This window comes from Pinus tabuliformis, chromosome 8 (assembly GCF_031772625.1).
Source record: "Pinus tabuliformis cultivar Carrire ecotype Pingquan chromosome 8, CPIR1, whole genome shotgun sequence".
NCBI lineage: Eukaryota > Viridiplantae > Streptophyta > Pinopsida > Pinales > Pinaceae > Pinus > Pinus tabuliformis.
The window spans coordinates 56,938,354-56,963,350 of NC_142294.1; the positions used below are offsets into that span (position 1 = coordinate 56,938,354).

General features: G+C 39.0%; 1 protein-coding gene across 1 annotated transcript; it reads left to right on the forward strand.

Annotated features, from left to right (window-relative positions):
* The first annotated feature begins 21,628 nt into the window (after nt 1–21,628).
* On the forward strand, nt 21,629–24,573 carry LOC149234126 (putative disease resistance protein RGA4). Its single transcript, XM_089461112.1, has one exon. The coding sequence runs from the start codon at nt 21,688–21,690 to the stop codon at nt 24,316–24,318; it is 2,631 nt and encodes an 876-aa protein (XP_089317238.1). The 5' UTR covers nt 21,629–21,687; the 3' UTR covers nt 24,319–24,573.
* Nucleotides 24,574–24,997: the final 424 nt, after the last annotated feature.

The window sequence follows — 24,997 nt, forward strand, 5'->3', positions numbered from 1 at the left end:
TATTTTATCTTCATTTTATTAGGAAGTAACTGAATTATTTTACATTTCATTCCTTTCTTTGGATATTGAAATATTTTCCTATGATCAACATACATACACATATTTATAGTTCATATTGAAATATATTAAATAACATGGATATTTAAATAGTTCATTTGAGTCTTATATTGAAGTTTTTAGAAGGAAAATATAACATTCTTTTAATTACTTCATATCTCTAAAAACTTAAAATATTTTATTTGTGGCTCTAATAGTGAAAGGGAAATATTTTTTTCCTTCATAATGAGTTCTAATATTAATTACCACAACTCTTTCATTCTCCTTCATTCTGTTTTATAATTTTTATTTTGAAAAAAACATTTGTCAACTCCAAGTTCAATATTGACCAATAAAATGTGATTTTTAGTTAAATTGAATTTAAATTGAGATTAATTTATATTTTAGATAGAATAATGATTTGTCTTAACAAAAATCAAATAAAAAATATAATCCCACAATTAACTCGCATATGTAACCCTTAACGCAATAAGTATGATAAAAAATAAAAGTAATCCAATCCAAAAATAAATGGTCAATCTTAATTGTGGACAAAGTTGTAATAGCACGACACCCAGGGAAAAAAAAATTATGAATAAAGTATTAAAGTAGTATTGTATTCTTATGTTGGTAATCAAATTTAAATTTTAAAAATCGAGAGCTTTTGTTTTTTTAATAATTTATTTAAACAATTTTATTTAAAACTAATTAAAAATAAATTAATTTAAATATTTATATTTTCAATTTTTACTCTTATTATTATATAATAAAATTATTATCAAAATCTTCATGGTTTAGATCACATCTCTCAAATTCTTTAAGAAAAAAACCTTCGCATTGAAATTGTACATTTTCATACTATTTAAAACCTTTTGATATTAAAAATATACATTCTTAAATTTACAGTTACAAAATTTTTAAAATATATTATATAATAAAAAAAATTTAAAAATTATAATATTTAGAAAAAAATATAAAAATCATGGCTTTTATAAAAATTAATATTTTTAAAATTTAAAATATAATTTTTATTTTTAAAATATTCAATTTAATATAAAAAAAAAAAATCTGCGTGTGTTAAATTAATTTAACTAAACCACCCATTACAATATAACATAGGTAATAAAAATTAGAGATAAGAAAACTTTAGCATCCCTGGGGCATATCTTTTACTTTTTCTCCGCATTTGGTTATGATTAGTTGACAGATACTTTGGTAAGTGGGGTTGTTTGCACTATCATCACTAACATATTGAGTTGTTTTTAGTGAGGTTTTTTGGAAGTTTTTTGGTAGGTTTTTTTGGTTTAATTTCTCTCAAATCTCGTAGGAATTTATTGCAATCACAAGTTTGATGGGTAACCCCTACACAATTTAAGTGCTCTAGGGGTTTTTCAGGGTGCTAAATCCATGTCTGCAGTCAAAAAACCAGTTTAAATAACACAAATCAAGATTTCACCTCAAATTTTTCCGCCGGATTCTGGCACCAAAAAATCGCATTAAAAGCAACTCCTTACGACCAGTGAGGACTTTGTAGACTACTGGTAAGCATGTACCACAAACATGTCACAGACTTTGTTGAATGATTCAGACGAATTTTAAGCACGCGGATATGCCAATACCAAAAAGGTAAGCCTGCAACTTGCAAAATCGGTTTTATTTTTTATTTATACTTATTAATGTTATTATGATTCAATTAATTTAATAATAATAATAATAATATGAATATGGATTTGGATGACAGTAAAATTGGAAATTATAATAAGAGGGATCTAACGAGTAATATTAGTATTAATAATAATAATAATAATAATCACCTCTCTAATAAAAATCAGGTTGTCAATCTTTCAAAATTTTCCTTTCCCCCTTCCGTCTTTAACCTTCTTGAAAAGGGATTTATTTTTTCTCCCGCCCCTAATAAGATCCCAGTGGAAGACATTATGTGTGGCATAGAGTTTGGGATTAGGGGCTTGCCTAATAATATTAAGGACATTATAGGACAGGACTGCGTTGTTGTCCTCAGGAAGGCAAAGCCCCCTAGAAGCAATATTAGCAAGGAAGAACTTGATACCCTCAAATCCTTGAACCAAAACAAGGACATTGTGGTTCTTAAAGCCAACAAATGAGGGGTTGTTGTCATCCTTGACAAGGATAATTATCGCCAAAAGATGTTGGATCATCTTTGTAATAGTGTCAGCTATAAAAATCTTAGCAAGAATCCCCTGAAAAGGATCTCTAGAACAGTCGCTCTTGCTATAAAATCTAGTAACACTATGGGTTCCTTTTGCCATAAACTTATTGAGAGTAGCCCCATCACTCCGAGGATCTATGGGCTTCCAAAGATTCATAAAGAGGGGGTCCCCTTGAGACCCATTGTCAACGCCATAGGTGGTCCAACCTACCTCCTTGCAAAATACCTTGCCTTGAAGCTTAGACCCCTTGTTGGCCTAACAGAGTCTTTCGTCAAAGACCCTTCGACATTTGTCAATGAGCTAAAGGGCATAAAGTTTGACCCTGGGGACATTCTTATGAGTTTTGATTTGGTCTCCCTTTACACTTTCATTCCTATAAAGGAGGCCATTGAGGTCACCAACCGCCTCACCGACCCTGATACCACTCGATTAGTTGAAATCTGTCTCACTTCTACTTTTTCCAGCTTCGAAGGTGAATTCTATGAGCGAACCTGCGGGGTTGCCATGGGCTCCCCCCTGTCCCCGGTTGTTCATAATATTTTTATGGAAGATTTTGAATCCAAGGATTTGGCCTTAGCCCATCTCTTGCCCAAGCTATGGAAGAGATTTGTGTATGACACTGGTGTCATCTGGTCTCATGGCCAAGAAGAGTTAGATCCTTTTTTCCAGCATCTCAACAATCAATCCTCCGCCATAAAGTTTAATATGGAGCAGGAAATTGATGGGTTCCTGTCTTTCCTTGATGTTCTCATTTCAAAGAATGATGACGGTTCTTTCTCCCACCAAGTGTTTCGGAAGAAAACTCATAGTGAGCAATATCTTCATGCCAACTCCCATCATTTCCCTGCTCAAAAGTTGGGTGTTCTCAACACGCTAGCTACTCGTGTGTTGAGAATCTCTTATGAAAAGAACCTTGATAAAGAGAAAGACCATCTCATTAATGCTTTTGTTAATAATGGTTATAGTGGGCACCAAGGTCTGAAAACTTTCCTCAAAGCTAACAAACATCCCAAGGTGAAGAAAGACCCTAAAGATCGAGTCTCAGGGTTCATCTCCCTTTCATCCAAGGGACCATTGATAAGATTGCTAGAATCCTTAGGAAGCATAATGTTCCCTCAACATTTAGACCCCTTAAAGCCATCTGTAGCTCCCTTAGATCAGTAAAAGACCCTGTTGATCCCAAGGACATGAAAGGTGTCTATGTTATTCCATGTTCTTGTGAGACCCTCTATGTTGGTGAGACGGGGCGCTCTATTAATCAGAGGATTCATGAGCACTCAGCAGACATCAAACATGGGAGGACCCAGTCTTCCGCCCTAGCAGAACACGCGGAGAAGACTAAGCATCATATATGTATTGAGGAGGCTCGTGTTATTGCCAAGATTGCGCCTTTTGATCACCGGAAGTTTAGCGAGGCCATAGAAATTGAAAAGAGGTCGAGCACTCTCAATAGGGATGACGGCTGGAAGATTAGCAATTGTTGGATCCTGCCATTTCATCCTAGTCCCCTTAGCCTCAACCCCAACCCCAACCCCAACCCCTTGTTTTGTTCTTTTTATTATGGTCTTCTCTAGTTTTTCCCCCTCGTTTTTTGGATTATTTGTTTTTCCCTTTTATTCCTTTTCTTCTAATTAATTTTTATTCGTTATTTTATTAATTTATTAATATTTTTAATAGTTTAATCTTATTAATTCACTTTATTTTTATCTAGCTTAAAATTAAGAAACATAATGTATAAACAAATAAGTTTTATACCTAAACATAAATAAAAGGAATTATAAACATATAAACTAATTAATCCCATTAATCGAAATAAATATTTGTTATTCTGCAGTCTTCCACGTCTTATGTTCTCAAGTTTCACCGCGTCTTCTGTATCACATAATTATTACGTCTTCTGTATCACCGCCCACAGCAGCCAAATTATTGTGAGGAATTTGCTGAACAATCAGGAAGCAAAAGACAATCGAATCCAGAAATAGTATTGACATCCTCGAATGTCAGATCTCTGCACAACGAGTAATCGTGGGTGCTTCTATCTAGGAAATGCATGTCGTGCTCTAAACCTCTGGTGCTACTGAAATCGTGCTATAATAAAAGTTCTAGCTTTGTCAGATCGTGAGGTTACAATTTACTTGGTGCTATAATAAAAGTTTGGCCTTATTTCTCTGCGGCTGGGTTCTAGATCTAATTTTCTAATGGGTTTTAGATCTAATCTTCTGCGGCTAGATCTAGATCTAATCTTCTGCCTTATTTCTCTACGGCTGGGTTCTAGATCTAATCTTCTGTTCAATCTTCTGCGGCTAGATCTAGATCTAATCTTCTGCCTTATTTCTCTGCGGCTGGGTTCTACGGGCAAGTAAAATATGGCTCCCAACTTCGCGAAAATAGTTGTTGGCTCAGTTCCATCCACTTCTGGAGGGCAAACTCCTGCCCATATCGTCAGTGAAGCCCTAGCTCCCACTATCCAGGTGGTCCAGGCCTCACTCGATGAGGCTTTGAAGTTTTCTGAAAGTGCCCTAATCTGCCAGTTCAATGGTTTTTGGCCGCAGTTGACAGCTCTCCACAATTAGATCTTGGAGGTATGGAAGCCTGTCATTTCTGATGAAATTAATATCTACCCCTGTGCTAGGGGTTTCTTTATAGTAGATTTTGAAAATCCTGAAAGCAGACAATGTATTCTAGATTCCGGCCCTTGGTTTTGGGAAAACTCAGGCCTATTCATGAAGCCATGGAACCCATCATTCGATCCCTCAACAACAGTCATAACCTCGACACCAGTTTGGGTGAGACTGTCATGCTTACCCTTGCATCTCTGGAATCTCTCCTCGCTAAAAGCCATTGGAAATGCAATTGGGAAATTTTACTGCAGGTGCCCAGAAACAGAGGAATATGCCATAACCACCTATGCACGCATCTATGTGGAAATGGACTTCAGCGCCAGATTCACAGCTGAAATAAACCTAACAAGTAAAGACTATGTGTGGAACCAGAAACTCGATTATGAAAGTGTCCTCTTCTGATGTCGATCCTGCTTTAAGACAAGCCATCTAGCCAAAAATTGCCCAAAAGCCTCCCAGGAAAATTCTGCTAGAAAAAACCACCATAGATCTACATGGTGGGAAGGAGCACAAAAAGAACACTACATTGTCATCAAAGAAGAAAACTCTAGAGAAAACTCTAAATCACAAGAAATCGGGCAAGAAAGAAACAACTCTCAAGACAAGCAGGGGGAAAGCCCCGCCCAACAACAAATAAGTGAACTCGACAACCCCTCAAGCATCAACAGATATGAGGATTCGAATACTGCACAAAACAAATCTTCATTTAACAACAAAGCAGATTTCCTAGACCAAACTTCTTCTTCGACTATCTTCAAAAGGACGAACACAATAGATCGTGAAGCTAAGACACCAATGTCCCAAGAACCAGAAGAGATGAAGGAGGTGCAAGATAAAGGAAGTTGGAAGACCGTAGAGAAAAAAAAGAAAGCTACAACACCAATCTCGCCAAGAAAGACGAGGAGCTAGACAATTAAAAACTAAGAAAATTATAGGTCCGATAAACCAATTTAGTCTCAGTGGACGTTAACCACCACCACCACCACCACTACCACCATCATCATCATCATCACTTTTAGTAAATAAATATAAATAATCCAATTAACTAACTAATTATAAATAGTTATAATTTTTCCATAATTCTTCATTGACTTTAATCTATATTAGTTTTAATTAAAATATAAACTACTACACATTCAATTATATATATAGGGTTGAAGAAATAAATAAGTCAAATAATTAACTAACTAATTAGGTTATCTAATTAATAAATTTTTATTAATTTTTCTTATTATTTCCTATAATAATATTTTTTTTTTTTGACTTTAACGGTTAGATTTTTATTTAAAAGACGGCAAAACAGCTGCCGCTTGCATTTACATTGGATTGAGTTTCTCAATTTCATTTCTCTCTGAGTTCATGAAGTCCACGAACCATGATCAATCTTTGATTCAGGGTCGTCTTTTGGAGAAGCAACGCTGTATCTCTGTCGGATGGTTCTTTACCTTGATGTTACCAGCTGATTCTGACAACCTGAGTATGCCTTTCTGGAGCCTTCCTCTAACTCTGTTGCCAGAGGAGCTAATCGGATATGAGCTATTTCCACTTGGGAGTATGAAAATCGTTTTCCATCTCTAGTCTTCATTCTAACCTTCCAACGCCTTGATTTTTGTCAAAGCAATTTCCCCTGGAGCAGAAAGAGCCGTGCGAAATGGGCAGCTGTCCGATTGAATGTACAGAGCCTGACGTCAAAATTTTGCATTGCTGAAACACCACGATCGGCGTTGCTGAAACACCAGTTTCAGCAACTGATAAAATAACTATGTTGCTGAAACACCATTTCCAGCAAGCAAATTTCTGGGTTTTCTGTGTTAAAACAGAATTACTGGTTAATCCGATTATGGGATGATGCAGAGAGAATCTTCCAAATTGACTGATAGGGTTCTTTGGCTTCTGGCAGCTCCAAGGTTGGCTTCAAAATCAGCTTGAGTATTTTGTCAAAGCAATTCCCCCTGGAGCAGAAAGAGCCGTGCGAAATGGGCAGCTGTCCGATTGAATGTACAGAGCCTGACGTCAAAATTTTGCGTTGCTGAAACACCACGAGCGGCGTTGCTGAAACACCAGTTTCAGCAACTGATAAAATAACTGTGTTGCTGAAACACCATTTCCAGCAAGCAAATTTCTGGGTTTTCTATGTTAAAACAGAATTACTGGTTAATCCGATTATGGGATGATGCAGAGAGAATCTTCCAAATTGACTGATAGGGTTCTTTGGCTTCTGGCAGCTCCAAGGTTGGCTTCAAAATCAGCTTGAGAATTAAGCTGCCTCATAATGTGGTAGAAGGAGATTTTCTGAAACTTAGCCAGCATGGGTCTTATTTTCTTTAGAATTCGGCCTAAATGAATCTGCCACTGATTCGAAGGAGAATTCATTGCTTGAATGATGAGCCGAGAGTCTCCGAAGACCGTCAATGTTTGAATGTTTCGTTTTAGAGCCAGAGTCAGCCCCTGCCACAAAGCTAGAGCCTCAGCTCTATTATTTGATTCGATTCCCAGACCCCAATGGTACTTGAGAAAAGTAGACCCATCGGGTTTCAGCAGCACTCCACCTCCACCCGCAGCTCCTGGATTGCCTTTAGAGGCCCCGTCGAAGAAAAGACAATGGTCATCTAGTGCCGATCTCCACTTTAGAAATTCCTGTTCTTCCATACGGATTTCCCACTTAGCATGGCAAGTGGTTGGAATAGTAGGGATGGGTTGATTATTTGGAACGATTTCTTTTAGCCACAGCTCCTCCTCATTGTCCAGCTTTACTTCATTCCTTAGGGTTGGCTTAGCTTCCAAAGTCTCTCCCAATAAAGCTTTAATTTTGGATATAACATTGTTTACAGTGCAGATTTCTCCTCTGAAGATTCTGTTGTTCCTTTCCAGCCATAATTTCCAACATATGTATTTAGGGGTCCACATCCAAGCAGTCCTAAGGAGGTTTTTATTGTTGGTGCAGATTGGAGGAAGCTTGGCCCACTCGTAGGACAGGGATGGCACACTTCTTGGTAGCTCAATCTTGTCCGCCCTTGAACTCAGGACCCCTTTCCAGACTGCCTTGGCAAAGGGGCACAGCAGCAACAGGTGATCAGCTGTTTCTTCCTCTGATATACATAATGGACATCTGGAGGGCCCTTCCATTCCCCGTTTTCTCAGATTGTCTCCTGTGAGAATACTATTATGAGCAAGTGTCCAGCAGAAAAAGTCTATTTTAGGGAGAGAAGGAAAGTTCCATATGAATTTCCATTGCGTTGGGTCTGGAGGGACATTCGGGACAGCAATTAAACTTTTGTATCCTTCAGCTACCGAGTAGGAGCCAGTATGGGAGCCCCACCCTCTTTTATCCTTGGCTGTTGCTGATAATGGTGATTTCCCTTGCAGATTGTCTAACAGTAAAGAAGCTTCAGATTGCAAATGGTGTGGTACCTCCCCGAGATTCCAGCTGTCCCATCTTCTTTCAGCATCCTCCGTCCAGTTGGTTATGTCCCATAGAGTTTCCTTGTTGTTGGAATGCAACCATAGCTTAATATTTGCCAGGCCTTTTATATGATGAAGAGGCTGGTCTCCAAGAATCTGATCATTCCAAATTCTTATTTTTTTCCCATTACCTGGGATCCAATAGAGGTTGAGGCTGAAGTTGTCCAGAGCAGCGATACAAAGTTTGGATATTGGGGAGCCTTTGGAATTTTTTGGAGGAAGATCAAGACATCTCAATCGTTGACCTTGAAAGTATTTCTTCCACAGCACTTTCTTGCTCCAGCTTATTTTTCCTGCCACAATATTCCACAATATTTTTGAGCCAAGAGCAAGATTTTGGGCAGCCGAGTCTCTAATTTGCAGACCTCCTTCTATGAAAGGTTTCTTAATGGTGTCCCAATTTACTAAATGAAGCCTTCTTTCGTTGTTTTTTCCCCCTTCCCACAGAAATCTTCTCAGCATACCATCCATTTTACTGAGAAAGGTTTTGGGGGCGAGGAGAATGGAATGCTGAAACAGAGGCATGCTTGTTAAGACAGATTTTATAAGGATAATTTTCCCAGCAGTGTTCAGCCAGGAGGCTCCCCAGGCATTAATTCTGAGTTTGAGCTTGTCCAAAAGGGGCATCCAATGGGAAACTTTGGGGATGGATCTGAAAATTGGGATCCCAAGATATTTGAAAGAATCCCAGTCTTGACAGATTTTCATTTCAAGAAGCCTAGCTATATCAGCAAGGTTTTTAGCTGAGCAATTCCAGCCATAGATTGTACTTTTTGAGTAGTTAATCTTGCTGCCGGATGCTTCCTTATAGATGTCCAGTTCCTTTTTGAAAGAATTGGCCGAAATAATACTCGCTCCACCTAGTAGCAGAGTATCGTCGGCAAATTGAGCATGGTTTATTTCTTTGACATTTTGCACCATTCTGAGACCTGGCAGAATTTGGATTTGCTGACAGTAGTCGAGCTGGAAACTCAACACTGAGGCTTGAATGGCATAGAGAAGCGGGGACAGCGGACAGCCTTGCCTTAATCCCCTTGAAGCTGTAAAAAATTCAGTTGATCTTCCATTTACCAGCGGAGCAATCCAAGGAGAGGCGATGCAGGCTTTCACCCAATTTGTGAATTTTGTTGAAAAGCCCATTTTTGTCATAACTGCAAACAGGAAGTCATGCCTCACCCTGTCAAAGGCATTAGCCAGATCTAGTTTTATTACCATTCCTTTCTCTTTTCTCTGGAAACTTGAATGTACTGCCTCTTGAACCAGTACAATATTATCCAGTATCTTTCTCCCTTTGATGAAGCCTCCTTGGTTCTCTGGTATGATGTTCGGCAATATATTCTTGAGGCGCATGGATATTATTTTGGTAATAAGTTTATAGCTAGTATTACACAACGAAATGGGGCGGAATCTACTGAACTCAGAAGCTCCTTTTTCTTTCGGAAGCAAAGCCAGGAAGGCTGAATTGGTGTTGCCTCCTATCTTAGTACAAAATTGGGATTTCCTTACCATTCTCAGAAGGTCTTTGTTGATAATTGACCAGCAAGACTGAAAGAACCTGGCAGTGAACCCATCAGGTCCTGGCGCTTTATCCGGGTCCATGCAATCCAAAGCTTTCTTGAGCTCATCCATGCTGATCGGGGCAGTCAGCATATTATTGACGGGGTCTTGCACACAGAAGGGGATCAGATTGTACGGATATGCTTGGGGATCTATAGGCTGGTAATCAGGAGCTGAATAGAGATCTTTAAAAAAGGAGAATGCTGCTCTCTTTATGCCCTCAAAATCATTAACCACTGTGTCTTGGAATCGGATTTCTGAAACATTTTTGTATTGCTTTCGGGCTTCGGCATGTTTGTGGAAGAAACTAGTATTTTTGTCGCCGGCTTGTAACCATAAGTTTCTAGATTTCTGTCTCCAATACTCCTCTTCGTCCCTACTGGCTTTATGAAAGGCTTTTTGTAACTCAACTTCTTTTTGGAGCAGACTTTGAGTAATATCTGAATTCTCCATTGAGGATTGGAGGGCAGCAAGATTTTCTATAGACTCTTTTCGATTGGCAGCAGGAGTTTTCAAAGCTTTTGCCCATTCCTTGAGCTTTCTCTTAAGAGCCCGCAATTTTTCTTCCCACACGAAGAAAGGGGAACCCTGAATTTTCCGGTTCCAGACTTCAGCAACCACCTCATTGAACCCCTCTTGCTGAATCCATAACGGGCTAAATCTAAATGGAATGGGTCCAAGATATCTATCCACGGAGAGTTCCAGACTTATGGGTTTGTGGTCAGAGGTGCAGTTGGGCAGAATTTTGGATGAGGTCATTAGGCCACTAGTGAGGAAGGAGGTTTGGACAAGGAATCTGTCCAAGCGAGCTGCTATATGGCTGGGACCTAGTCTTTTATTAGACCAAGTATATTTCCCGGCTGAAGGTTTGATGTCCTCCAAATCCCAATCGTTCATGATGTCTTCTACCCATTCTCTGGCAGGGTCCCTTACAGGTGAACCACCTTTTTTCTCTTCAGCAGCTAGAGTAACGTTCAGATCCCCTGCAATAATGATATTTCCTGGATTGTGCAAAACAAGAAAGGACTGGAGCGAGTCCCAGCAAATTTTTTTCTCCGATGGCAAGACTGGAGCATAAAGGTTAAATAAACTTACTTGTTGACCAGAATCTTTGTGAAGGAGTTGAGTGAAAATCCAGTGCTGGCCACTTTCTTCTTGAATCAAGTCGTATTTGGAGCTGTCCCAGAAGGAGGCGATCCCACCAGAGGCACCTCTAGCACTGACAGCTCTTCCAGGGCCTTTGCGCCAGAATGTTTTGCTGGATTGGAGGAGAAGAGAGTCCTCCATCTTTGTCTCCTGGATGAGAAGGATTTCAGGCATATGCAACCTTACAATGTCTTTCAGGGCCTCTTCTTTCAGCCTGCTACCTAATCCTCTGCAATTCCAGGAGACGTATTTCATTATTTACTGGAGAGGGGGGGAGTGGCTCCTTTTGGAGCCTTGTTATTCTTGCGCCCGGATCTGGTATTCATCATTCCCTTGAGGGTTTTCTGGGAACCTTGGAGAACATCCATGTAGGTTTTCTCCTCTCTTTGTTTCTTCTTGGATTTTCGGCCCCTGGATGTTTTGATAGGAGAGATTTGAGAACTGTCTGATTCAGATTCTCTTTCTTCTGATTCTTCTCCTGATTCGGAGGCAAGACTAATGTGTTCGTCATCGCCTGCTTTTCCCCCTTGATCTGCCTTGGTTAGTTGGGGATTTGATTCTTCTTCGGATTCTTTCCTTTCCTTCGGCTGACCTTCAGTTTCTTCATGTTTCTCTGAGGCCTCCCCCTTTTCAGCTGTGGATGGGCCTTCATTTGAGACTGGTTTGGTTTTGTCGTTGGGCTGGGGATTTCCCTTTGATTCTGTCTGCTTCTTCTCGTTTGGCTTTGAGACTACCTTTCCTTTTTTTATTTCCTTCCATCCTTCTTCTTCCTCTTTATCCCCTGATGGTGCTTTAGGGCAGTTTCGTTGAAAATGGCCATGTTCATGGCAGATCCTGCATTTAAATGGGAGTTGCTCGTAGTCTAGCTTCTGGTAGTGATGCCAATCTCCCACTGTCAACTTGATAGCTTCCGGTAGCCCAGCTTCGAGGTCCACTTCCACGCATATTCTGGCGCAGGTGTATTGGCCCTTGTTATCAGCTTTGTCGATGAATCTTCCCAGTCCATTTCCTATCTTTTGCAGTGCTTGGTAGCTCCAGCAGTGTATTGGAAGATTGGGGAGCCGAACCCAAACAGGGACCTCCTTTGGGACATCGACTGAGGGGTCAAAGTCGGGTGTCCATTTATTCAGAAAGAGACCTTGGTTTCCCATGAAATATGGGCCATTTCTGAACACCAAATCTCGGTCTTCCTTGGTAGTGAATTCAAAGATGAAGTAGCCCCTTCCAATCGGGTAGCTGATTACATTGTTTGGGAGCAGGGGTCTCCAGTTTCTTTGCACCCATTCATCAGTCGATTTGGTTGTTGGCCATCGTCCCATAAACTGCCCTACTAAACCTCTGTCAGCCAGGGCAAGGGCGATTTTGATTGTCTGGTCTTCTGGCAGAGCAATTTCTGGGATTTCTTCTAATTTTTTGATAAACTTCGGAGCTTCAGGCTGCATTCGTTTTTTCCCTCTCTGCGTAAGGATCTTCTTGAAGGCTTCTGCAGGCGAAATCAGAGGGGTGGGAGAGGGCTCCGCACCCCCTGGAGCAGCCATGGCGGCGGCAGCTGGTCGAAAACCTAGCAGAACGCATTCCCTATCGCGCGCGCGTTTTTTTAAATCCTATAATAATATTAATATAGGTCTTTATATAGTTTTAAAAATAATAAATAGTATATTAATTAAACTTAATTTAGGTAAATATAAGCGGTATATTTAGTTACAAATGAAAAATAAATTTAACAAAGACTAACTAATTATTTAATTAAATAATTTTCTTTATCTCTTGGTCGAGTCTAATGTAGCCCTTTCTTTGGTCATATGTAGTCATTGTTGATTTGTTCTCTCTATTTTACCTGTGGCTATGATCTGGTTCTTCATCTTGTCTTGACGATGAACCACACTTGTTGGTTCGAAACGCCTCGATAAATAAATTTTAATGTGATTTTCACCAAAAATACTTCTCAATAAACTTGATATAAATCACACAAACCTAAATTCAATAATTTAATCATATCTAAACTAAAAATTATTAAAAACAATTAATATTTTAATTAATAGTTTATTTTAATGTCAAAATGCCTCGTTTAATATAGTTTCGTTTTATGCAAAGCATTCATTAAAGCTAGATAAGATATATGTATCTTGACAATTGTCTTTATTACAGCTGGCTACAATGGAATCATTCACTTCAGTACAGGTCGATAACTTCAGTACAGATAGATAAAATATAGGTATCTTGATATTTGCCTAGAAAATTGCATGGGTTTTATTTATGTTTTTTTTTAATCTAAGTGTATGTGAACTTAGCTACCATGTCAGAATGGTTAGCATAAGGAAATATCATATTCAGAGTTTTGAACACTGACATTTGTGATTCAGCATTCAATGAAGAAGATGTTAATAGTCGTAATTATGGTCAATGAAGCGTTAACTTTATTTTATTTTGAATTTGGGTTTATATAAAGTATGTGTACCTTGACTTTGTCTTTATTACCAGTGAAATATGAAGATACATATATTTTATGCAGCTGTAATAAAGACAAAGTCAAGATGACAAAATCAAGATACATATAAGACAAAGTCAAGATGACAAATATCAAGATACATATATTTTATATATGTATCTTCAAAATAATTGAATAAAATATATGTATCTTCTAGATAATTGAATTGTTTTTATTTTGTTTTTTATTGAATTGTTTTTATTTTTGTTTTTTTCAATGTCAGTGCATGTGAACTGAGCTACGAAGTCAGAATAGTTCACATGAGCAAATATCATAATCAGAGTTTTGACAATGACATGTTGAGAATCACATGTGAACACTTGCATTGCAGATGTGCTTGTTAATTAGCATTCAGCGAAGGTTGTTGTCATCATGGTTAATTTACTTTTATGTTTGAATGTGCGTTTTTATAAGGAATATATATTATTAGGTAAAAGTGGAAAAAAATTACACTTTTATTTTATTTTTCTGTAATTGATTTTTTCTCTTTATTATAAATTTAATAAAGTTATATAATTTATTATAAAAATTAAATTTATTAAATATATTTTTATTTAAATTTACAAAGTTTTTGGATAGACGGTTTTTTGGTGCTTTGTTAAGGTATTCTTTGATGTGAAGTTATAAGTTCAATTTTTGGTGCTTTGTTAAGGTACTCCTCGATGTGAAGTCATCAGTTCAATTCTTCACCCCAATCGAGGTGATAGATTGGACACGATGAAGATGGAGTTCTGTGAAGCTTATAACACATTACAAATTGATTGAGAAATTTAAATGATTAAATTTTTTTGTTTGTTAAGTGGTTTGAATTATTCAAAGATTACATCTAGTTTGACTTGTGGCTTGAGAAATTGCACCTAGGAGCATCTAAGCCTTCAAATCACCGCACCTGGCTTGGGTCACACTAGCCCTTGGCATGGCTAGATTCACATCACAAAGTGCCTTAAAAAAAAATTACATAAATATTTTAATATTATATAATAATATTTGGACTTAATGATTGGTTTTACTATATATATATATATATATAAGTTTGGTAGGACCTTTTCATTAATTTTCTAACAAAAAGCATGTTACATCCATATGTCTGAAGGTTAGGTGGCCTCAACCTGCCCTGAGGGAAACTAGGTCTGTTGGCCACCTAACAACAAAATAAGTTATCCAGAAACAAAAAATAATAAGTCTTACAAGCCACACTATATATGTCTAAGAGTCTTTGTTCTTCCTACTAGCTAGATACCTATAAACATAATTGATAATATGCCTAAAAATTTGAAATTGCTTCATACAAAACTATAACCAAGGGTGCACTGCCACTACTCATCATCAACTGAATCCACCAGAGCAAGTTCCTTCACGGTGGAACCTGACAGTGATGTGTAGGGAATACAATGGACGTGTTGCTCTCTGCAGTTGAGGCAACCATTATGTTGTTGCAATTGAAACTGGATCTTTTGAAACTTTTTAGTATAATCTGAATGTCCATGGGAGGAAAAATGCATGTCAGGTGGAAACTGCTCCAAGGCTTTAGCCATAATTCTTTTTATCATCCAAAATAAGTGGATTGTTTTTTATATTGAGTGGATCTGCCACGGGTATGGCCAGGGTCAGGAATCAAAGTTTGCCACTCATCTAAATCAATTTCCAAACTCTCCTCTGTTTGTTTTATCTCCTCTTCCCAATCTGTCATAAGTTGCTTGACCGAAGTCGAACTGCCTGAGTGATATGCATGAGCAGCTTCTTGAATATTTACGGATGGATGTCAATTTACGCCCATGCACAGTCCCCCAGATGAGCTAGGCTGACTGGCCTTAGGAGGGGATGCTTTCCTCTGTTTCCCGCAACTACGGCCTCCTCGGCCATTCCTTCCCTTACTAAAGGCACAAACCATTTTTTTTCACCTATTAATCAAATAGTGGCCTGTGTCGAGATCTAGAGGTTGACCCAAACAAAATCTAAGCTAAGAAGCAAGACACTACCAAGGGTCACTCCAGCCCTGAAGACCAGTGACCGAGTCCTTGACCAAAAATAGGTTGAGCCAGTGTTTACCCCAGAACGAACAACGCGGACCAGATCATAAATGAACGGAGCAAACAAACCAATTTACCAAGCACAACGGATGAGGAACTCACCTTCTCACCTAGCTTAATGGCTCTGCCACCTTTCGGGTTGGGATTTAACCTTCGCATGTGCACCGCTACCTCTCCAAGTATTGCATGCATGCGAAGGATGGCCTTATATTGCTTTGGAATTTTCATTAATTAGTGTGCCACGACGTACCCATTGGGTCTAGCTCACACTCCGATCAGGGAGTTTGGTTTCAATTCTCCTCATGTTATTGACTATCTTTGTTATCTTGCTCAAGTATACCTTGGAGGGAGATCAATTCTTCTTCCAGGGTGTGGGGAGGCCATGCCATCTCTAGAGATCTACCCAGATGGGAGCATCCCCATTTTTCTAATAAATTTGCATCCTTGTTACCTTCTCTTCGAACATGGGAGGTCAGGAGGTAGTCAAACGAAGGGAGAAGCTCTCTGACTTCCTGCACCAGATGCACGATACGCCAGCTGTGGCTTAGCTTGTCCCATCGAGTTCCCTGATTTAGCTTCTTGACAATGTCTACCACCAATCTTGAATCCCCTTTAATCACTATCCTCTTGTAACCCGTTCTTATAGCAATGAGAAGGCCCTGTTTGATCGCAGTAAACTATGCCTCATTGTTACTAGCATAACCACAATCTACAACGAATACAAGTCTAGTTCTCTTTTGATAATCCTGAAAAAGGCCACCATACCCAACATTCCCTAGATTACCTTTCGAAGCTCCATCAAAGCTTAACTTGATGAATTCGTTCGGGGCACGGTGAAATGCTGAGGTGACGTGGTGGGGGGAGTTAAAAGTTTCCAAGAGCTTGGAGCTATCATACTCGCAAATAAGTTTAGAAGTTTAAGAATTCTTACTTCATGAGAGCCTACCTTCCAATCATTCGGATGCCATTTTTCCGAGAGAATGGTCTCTCGAATATTCTGAGTTATACCTGTCCATATTACTTCTTGAGGGGTTTGTGTGTCTTTAAATATCATGTTATTTCTTTCTTTCCAAATGGCCCACAATAGGAAGCCTGGAGCTAATTCCATGCTTGATTAGGATTAGACTCAAAAAAATACCTTGGCTCCATAAAAGTATGGACTCCTTGATGCTCTGTGGATCTCTGTCCAAGTGGCCAAATAGTTCCCCTAGCTGGTGCCATTTTTGGCCATGATATACTTGTCCAAATCTTCTTCCATAGATGACGTTGATGATTTTGGGGCACTTCTGCTCTGAGATGATATGCTTCCTTAATGTTAAATGAACCTTGGATTGAGTAACCCCATCAAAGAATGTCCTCGCCCCCTTGATAGGTTATTTTCCTTGATTGAAGTTCTTTGTCCATTAGTTGCCATTGCTCAGAGGGGGGTGGATTTGGCCAATCCTTTAGCTCTTTCCACTTTCTCCATCCAGAGTTCGGTTGAGAGGGCTTCCAGAATTGATCTATTGTATAGTAATTCCTGCTAGTTGTGTATAGGAAGATATCCCCTATATCAGGACAACTGGACAATTTTTCTATATGCTATCAAGAATCTTGTCAAAATAAAGTTGTACGTCCATTTCAAATCTCCTAGAAAAAATGTTGATTGATAAGGTCCATGTTCCCTGCAACCAAGTTCCATATTGAGGATCCCTTTGGGGAATCCCTATATCTAAGGATATCTTCTGTTTGAATCGACATACCATATTTTTGGGTCCAAATTTTCTTCCATAAATCTTGTCCCCCTTTTATCCACCTCCACCAAAGCTTGGCTCTCATAACTTGATTCAAGATGAAGGGGTCCCTGAGACTTAAGTCCCCATCCATCTTAGGAAGAGTGAGAGTGTTCCAGGATACCAAAGCCCATTTCTTTAGTTGCTAAGCGCCTTGCCACAGGGATTTCCTAGAGATGTTGTCCATAGATAAACAAGAGGTTTTAGGGGCGGCCTTACGAGAGAGCTAATATATAGGAATAGACTGAATGACAAGTTTTAAGAGGATAGTTCTGCCAGCCAGATTAAGGGCTCTGAAACCCTAACCACTGAGTTTTGATTGGATTTTAAGAAGGAGGTCTTTCCAATAAGAAGTCTTTAAATATTAAACATTAAACGCATTCCCAGATACTTCATAGGTAAAAACCCAATACCAAAGCCCAATAGCCTCGCTAAAAAGGTTTGGATAGTCCTTCGGGTATTAAAAAAGAATATGTTAGATTTCTCATTATTAATCAAGGTGGGGCCATCATAAACTCCCGAAGAATTTCTTTGATTTTTCAGGCTTCTCTCAAGGAGACTTGACAAAATAACATGATGTCGTCCACAAATTGCTGGTGAATAATGGATAAGTCATTTCCCCATTAGCAAAGGCCCTTAATTTGATAGGCACGAATTTCTGATTTCAAATATCTACCGAATCCTTCAGTTGTCAGGATGAAGAGAAAATGGGAGATCGGATCTCCTTTCCTGAGGCCTCAAGAGGGATTGAATGTGTGGAAGGGAGAACCATTGATCAGGATAGAGCAAACAGGGGAGGAAATGAGGGAGAAGATCCAACTCACCCAACATTGGTCGAATCGAAAAGACTTCAGGATACTAACCAAATAAGACCAGCTAAAGTGGTTAGAGGCTTTAGATAATTCCAATTTGATTATCGTACTAGGGGAATTAAGTTTCTTCAAGGAATGGGCCATCTCTTGAGAGGTAATGATGCCATCCACGATTTGGCGACCTTCCACAAAAATAGATTGTTTCAGGGAGATAAGGGTTGGAAGCAGAGGCTTAATACGCTTAAAAATAACATTAGAAATAATATTATAAATAACATTGCATAAAGAAATGGGTCTAAAGCCCTTTGGATCCTTAGATTTTGCGGTTTTAGGAATTAATGCAATAAATGTTGAATTAAGACTCTAGTTACGTCTTGATTCCTCCACCACTTCAAGGATATCCTTTCTAATAAAATTCCATGTTGCTTGATAAAATTTCACTGTGGGCCCATCTGGTCTTGGAGATTTGTTCTTGGCCATTCCTTTGAAAACATCCTTTATTTCCTCTAGAGTCACATCGTACATTAGGGCCATGTTCTGATCTTGGGAAATTAGCCAAGGGGTGTGTCGAGTGATTCTCAAAATAGCTTCCGACCGGTTCTGGGGAGTTTCTGAAAGGAAGTTGTGAAAATGATTGACCACCAGATTTTCCATCTCATCATGTTGAACCAATCTGTTCCCCAAGCCATCCTTAAGAGAGAAGATTTGGTTATGTTTTCAGTGTTGGAATAAACTTGTGTTTCTCTCTCCTTCTCTAAGCCATTGTATTCTAGACTTCTGTTTCCACATAATTTCTTCTTGTTTCCTTCTTTCTTCCAGCTTCACCAGGCGAATTTCAGCCTCTACCAAGCTGTCTGATCTGCGTCCTAAAATTATTTTTGTTGAACTTCTTGCATTTTATCTTGGAGCTGTTTTTTATCTTTCCGGATGTTACCAACTCTTCCTAGTTCCATCGCTTAATCTGGGACCTCAGATCTTGAAGCTTGAGCTAGAATGTATGCATGTGATTCCGGCCCTGCACAATGCTTCCTTTCCACCAGCGTTCAACTTTCTGCATAAATAACAGATCTCTTAACCAAAAGGATTCAAAAAGGAAAGGTTAGTTTTTGGGACCCGTTTTTAGATAAATCTCCATCCTGATCGGCCAATGGTCTAATCCCATGCCCAAAAGAATGGATTCTTCTAAAATATATATATTTTCTTATTACTTATTCAGAAAAAAGAAATCAGTCAAGGCGCAGTGTTCCCTGATGAGGTCCCCCGCGTCTTTTATTCTAGGTGAATGCTCCATTGATTATAGGCATATCCATGAGTTGCAGTTCTACTATTGTGTCTTGGAATGCTTCCATGTCTGCATCCATACGATGAAGCCCTCCCTTTTTTTCATCTAGCAGCGTGATTACATTGAAATATCCACTAAGAATCCAAAGTTCCTCCTCATATAACCCTTTGAGTTTTTCTAAGTTCTGAAGGAAAACCCCTTTTTCTCCTGGAATGTGATGCCCATATACTCGAGTTAGTAGAGCCAAATATCTGGTCCCAATGTGGTAGAATTTATCTCATAGAATCCTAGGAAGGCTAACCCAATCTTCAAATATCACCTCTGTCGGATTCCATGGGATAGCTAACCTGCCAGCACTACCATTGGAATCTTGGGCCATCACTTCATATTGAAGTTTCAGGCTCCTTACAATCTCTTTCAACCTATGTTCTGAGATTTTAGTTTCCTAAATAATCATGATACTCGGGTGATCTTTTCTAATCCTATCTTTCAAATATCGTTGCTTGCATCTACTTTTGAGGTCTCTTATATTCCATGATGTAATGATCATTGAGAAGGTTTATTAAGATGGTGGAAAATCCTCGACAATGGCACCACCCTTCCCAAATCAACCAAAAAGTCGCCCACCATCTATATAGATTCTTGCAAGTTATTTCGTCCTCTTTTCTTGCCTCATTTCCCTGATGTAGTCGATTACATTCCCTGTCCTTGCTGAGATGCCAAATGTTTTGGTTGATCTATTGCTATAGGTCCTTGGTTGGCTTGGAATCGCTGGAAAGTTTCTCGGTATAATTGTTTTTTATCTTCAGGGATGAATCGTTCATCCAAATGCCTCCATTTGTTTATCAATCTTCTCATAACTTGTTCCTCTGTGCTGAGTTCTTCTTTCGAGCCATCGATTTCCATATTAGCTTGTTCTGCCTGTGTTACTTGGGCTTCTTTATCCTAGGGTTTCTCTTCAGCTTTTCGATTAGATTTTTTTCCACCCTTGGGTTGAGTCTTAGGGTTTTCCTAGCTAGGCAGACCACTGGATTCATCGATACTCTCATCCTCCTCTGTTAGGGTTTCAAAGGGATTATTTTGCTTCAACCCTTCCTTTTGTTGCGGGTGTGTAGAAGCTGAGGGGGCTTTCAAATTCATTTTCTTTTTTTCAACTTCATGAAAACCTTATGTGTCCTCCCGATCTTTTGCTAGATCTTTGGCTTTTGGCGAATTCGTAGCCTCTACTTGATCTAGAGGGAATTCCTTGTATAAGTGCCTATATTCATGGCACTGCCTGCACCAGAAAGAGATGTGTTCATTATCCAGTGGTTGTTACCATACATCATCTTGATACTCGAACTCTATGAACTCTGGGAGAGGCTCGGTGATGTTCATATACACAGATTCATGTGTATGAGGTATACCTTCCTCTCCTTGTTGAATCTGCCACTTTGACAAAACTCCCAATATAATTTCTATACCTTCCAATATCTTCGAATCCCAAAAATCCACCGAAAGTCGAAATAATCAGACCCATACCGGAGCGGCAATGAATTTGTCTTGATCTGGATTGTAACATTCCTCCCAATGTTGCACGAAGAGTGTAGTATACTTAGGGGGGATAATATGTGGTACAAAGGGAGGTACCCAAGGGAATAATGTAATATTGGGATGGGCCATAGTAATAAATAAGTTGGTTAACCCGTATCATGTTAAGGACCACAAGTAGTTAGCAACAATGTAATAAGCCCATGGTATTAGATAGATGGTATTGAAAAAACCATGGTAATGACCCATGGTATTGAATGTATGAGGCCTATATAGAGACTAGAGACTGCCTATAAACAGGGATATGGCTTGTGGAGTGTTCTCATTCCTTAATGAATAAATATATGGTGTTGCCCTACCTTAAACGTTTGATTAATAAACATGTCCAAATATAAAATTAAAACGCAGTGACATAATAAATAAATTATGGGTGAACTGAAAAAGACGCATGAACTACCACAGTACGACCACCCATAATAAATAATTCTATCGCACAATTATGCGTGAACTGAAAACGACGGATGAACCACCACAGTGGTTGCGCGACCACCCATAATAAATAATTCTCTCGCACAATTATGGGTGGAACTGAAAACGACGCATGAACCACCACCACTCACAGTGGTTGCGCGACCACCCTCAAAGGCGTGAAACAGGCGGTAAACATTATTTAAGCTTATGATGCGTAGCTCAGGCACACAGAGAGGCTCCATAATAGTTACGTATGTTCTGGGCTGAATAAGCAAAAGAAAATAAGGAAACATGGCAGAAGCTATTGTAAGCACGCTTAGTGAGAAACTGTCTTCCTTGCTCGCTGACAAAATATTTCAAGAGCTGTCTCTGGTTATCAATTTCAGAGAGGATGTAGGGTTCATTTGTGATCAGCTCGATTCCTTTAAAACCGTGTTGAATGACATGAGAGAGATGACGAAATCCAGTTCGACCACCAACTGGTTGAACAAAGTTCAGGATTTTTTGTACCGTGCCATGGATATCGTGGAGGAATGCGAGCCTCATAAGTTTAGAAATCCGTTCTTCCGCTGGCTAATGGGCCGGAGGATTAGGGCATTAAAGAAGAGTATCAGCGACATACACTTGGGTGCTAAATGTCTGAAATATTTGACCGTTGTTTCTGTGAATGCTAATTTTCAAGCATTAAATGCAAATTTAGAATTTAGGAGCAAAAAATCGAGTCCTCTTCTCACAGAATCTACGACTGTGGGCATCAAAAAGAAGGTTGAGATGATCACTCGACGGATATTGGAAATGAGCTCTTCAGTGATTGCGGTTGTGGGCAACGCAGGGACAGGTAAGACTCTAGTCTTTCAAAAAGTTTTGAACAACCAAACAGTTCGACAGCATTTTGACCATGTGGTTTGGTTAGCAGTGTCGCAGCGATATATTGTCAAAGACCTTTTGGTTCAAATGTGTAGGCAAATTGAAGTTCCAAACGGAGAGGATCCGTCAGGCCTAACAGTGGAGAATCTGAGAGACAAAATTCATGAACGTTTAGTAAATAAAAGTTGTCTGCTTGTTTTAGACGACGTGTGGGATAGAGATGCTTTGGAACAGATTGGCTTGCGATTGCAGAGAGGTAGTAACAAGATTGTGGTTAGCACACGTGATAAAAGAGTTGGAAACGCTATGATGGCTTATCACACATTTGAAATGAAATATTTGACTCCCAAACAGAGCCTGAAATTGTTCTACGTTCATGCGTTTCCGAACCGTCAAAATGACCCTCCTTCAGAACAAATGGCACTCGTCTCCAGGCGTATTGTAGAAAAGTGTGACGGACTGCCCTTAGCCATCAAAACAATAGCAGCTTCTCTGGCCAGAGTAGAAAGAATCCCTAATATATGGGAATCCACCTTGCAACGTCTGAATCAAGCAGAGGCCTTAGTTGGCACTGTCACGCCCTCTCTGAGGTTAAGTTACGATGCCTTGCCTTATAATCTCAAATCTTGTTTTCTGTATTGCTCTGTATTTTCTAAAAATACAGAAATGAGAGCACAATATTTAGTATACTCGTGGATTGCTGAAGGCTTTGTTTCTACCCCAACAGCAGCAGAGGCATACGATATAGGGCTCTCTTACATCCAGGAACTTGCCGATCGATGCCTGCTGGATGTTTCACAAGTTGGGGGAGATGGGCGGATAAAGTACTGTAAAATCCATGCTTTATTGCATGATTTAGCTCTTTCCGAATCTCGGGCCGGAACAAAATGTTTATTAAGGCCCGGAGAAAAATTGGAAAAATTCCCCGCGAATGAGTGCGTGGGCGTACGTAGAATTTCATTGGTTAAAAACAATATAAAAATAATAGAAGATGGAATTCAGTGTCCACAGCTCCGAACTCTATTGCTATGGAATAATTTTCCACTCAAATCGATTTCCACAAGTTTTTTTGATAGGCTAACATGTTTGGCTGTGTTAGATTTAAGTCAAACTTCAGTGGAATCATTGCCAAGGTCTATCGGCAAGTTAACGCATTTGAAGCTCCTTAATCTATCCGGGACAAACATCGTGAAGCTGCCAAGTTGCTTGAGTGGTCTCCGGTACCTCCAGTTTCTGGATGTTAGTTGGTGCAGGCGTCTGACAGCGCTGCATTCAGGGATAGGTAAGAACAAATTTATGCTACATCTCAATGTGAAACGCTGCAAAGAGTTGAAATCATTGCCTGCAGGAATAGCGAAGCTAAGCTCTCTACAGACATTGAAAGGTGCTGTATTCAGTATGGAAAAGGCAGCTAATGTGTTACAATTGGCGGATCTGAAAAAATTGATCCTTCTGCAACACCTATCATTTGCAATTGAGGATCCTTCATCGTCACACCGTATTATTGACAAGGGGACTTTTGAGGGCATGACAAAACTGCGAACTATCTCCTTGAGAAGCATTAGTTCCTGCCGCCTCGATCTTCCCGATGACATGGAGCTCATCGCTCAGCGCCTTGAGCACGTTCGTCTACATAGCTGTTCGGTGCCCAAATGGATCTTTCACCTTGAGAACCTCATGGTGCTGGTTTTAGATGGCAATATTTCCGGTGCAGATTATAAAGGCCTAGAAAAAATCAGTAATTTGAGAGAACTACGCTTGTCAGGGAACAGAGAGTGTGTAGCGTTTCCAGAGGAGTTTGGAGCATCTACGGCATTTCCGAATCTGAAAAAGCTTATGATAGAAGATTTTAACAGTTTGACACAGTTTCCGGTTTTGCAGAATAATGCAATGCCAAAGCTACAGTATTTGCGAATCAAAAAATGCAACCAGGCCATAGATATCCAAGGATTCTTTAAGCTGAAGACTCTTAAAGAAGTAGAGGTGGAAGAAGACCTCGGCCTTTCGCAAAGTTTGAACGATCGCCATGTTAACATCAGAGTAATCAACCCGTGAGGAGGAGGAGGTGGTCGGAGAGAAGGCGATCACTGAAAAAATGGAAAAGGACAAGTTGACAGGCGTCGGCAGACAACCATATCGGGAATGAGTTAGTGTCGCATGGTACGCAGTGTTGGTTTTTTATATATGTTTTTTAATTTGCCAGATCTTTCATTTGATATATCAGTATAGATCCATGTAAATCTTACGCACGGATCTAGGTTCTTTACTCTGTAATGTAAGTTTCTTTACTATGTAAAAAAGAGAGAATTGCTCAAAGAGAATCGTTTTAGAGTGCGTGAGTGATATTATTATTTCATATTAAAATATTGTATTTATAATTTATATTGAAATTTTATTATTATTATTATATAAATAAATGAATTATATTATTATTATTTTTATTTTTATTAAAAAGTAGTGTTTTTTATTTTATTTTTAAAATTTTTAATTATATGTTATTTTATATATATATATATGAAGTTGATATGAATATAAATTTGTTAGCATATATATTTAAATAGTTTATTTAAATCATGTATTGGAATAGTTTTGAAAAGTATAAAGTCTAAACATATATTTTTTCCATTTTTACTGGACTGGTTGGTCATGTGGTAATGACAAAATTCATGAAAATATTATATTATGAGGAGCATAATAGAAAAACACCCTTGGCCTCATTCCTACTGAACTTGTT

Bases quoted from the DNA above. Each gene is read 5' to 3' on its own strand.
- LOC149234126 (XM_089461112.1), top strand. From the start codon at position 21,688: ATGGCAGAAGCTATTGTAAGCACGCTTAGTGAGAAACTGTCTTCCTTG.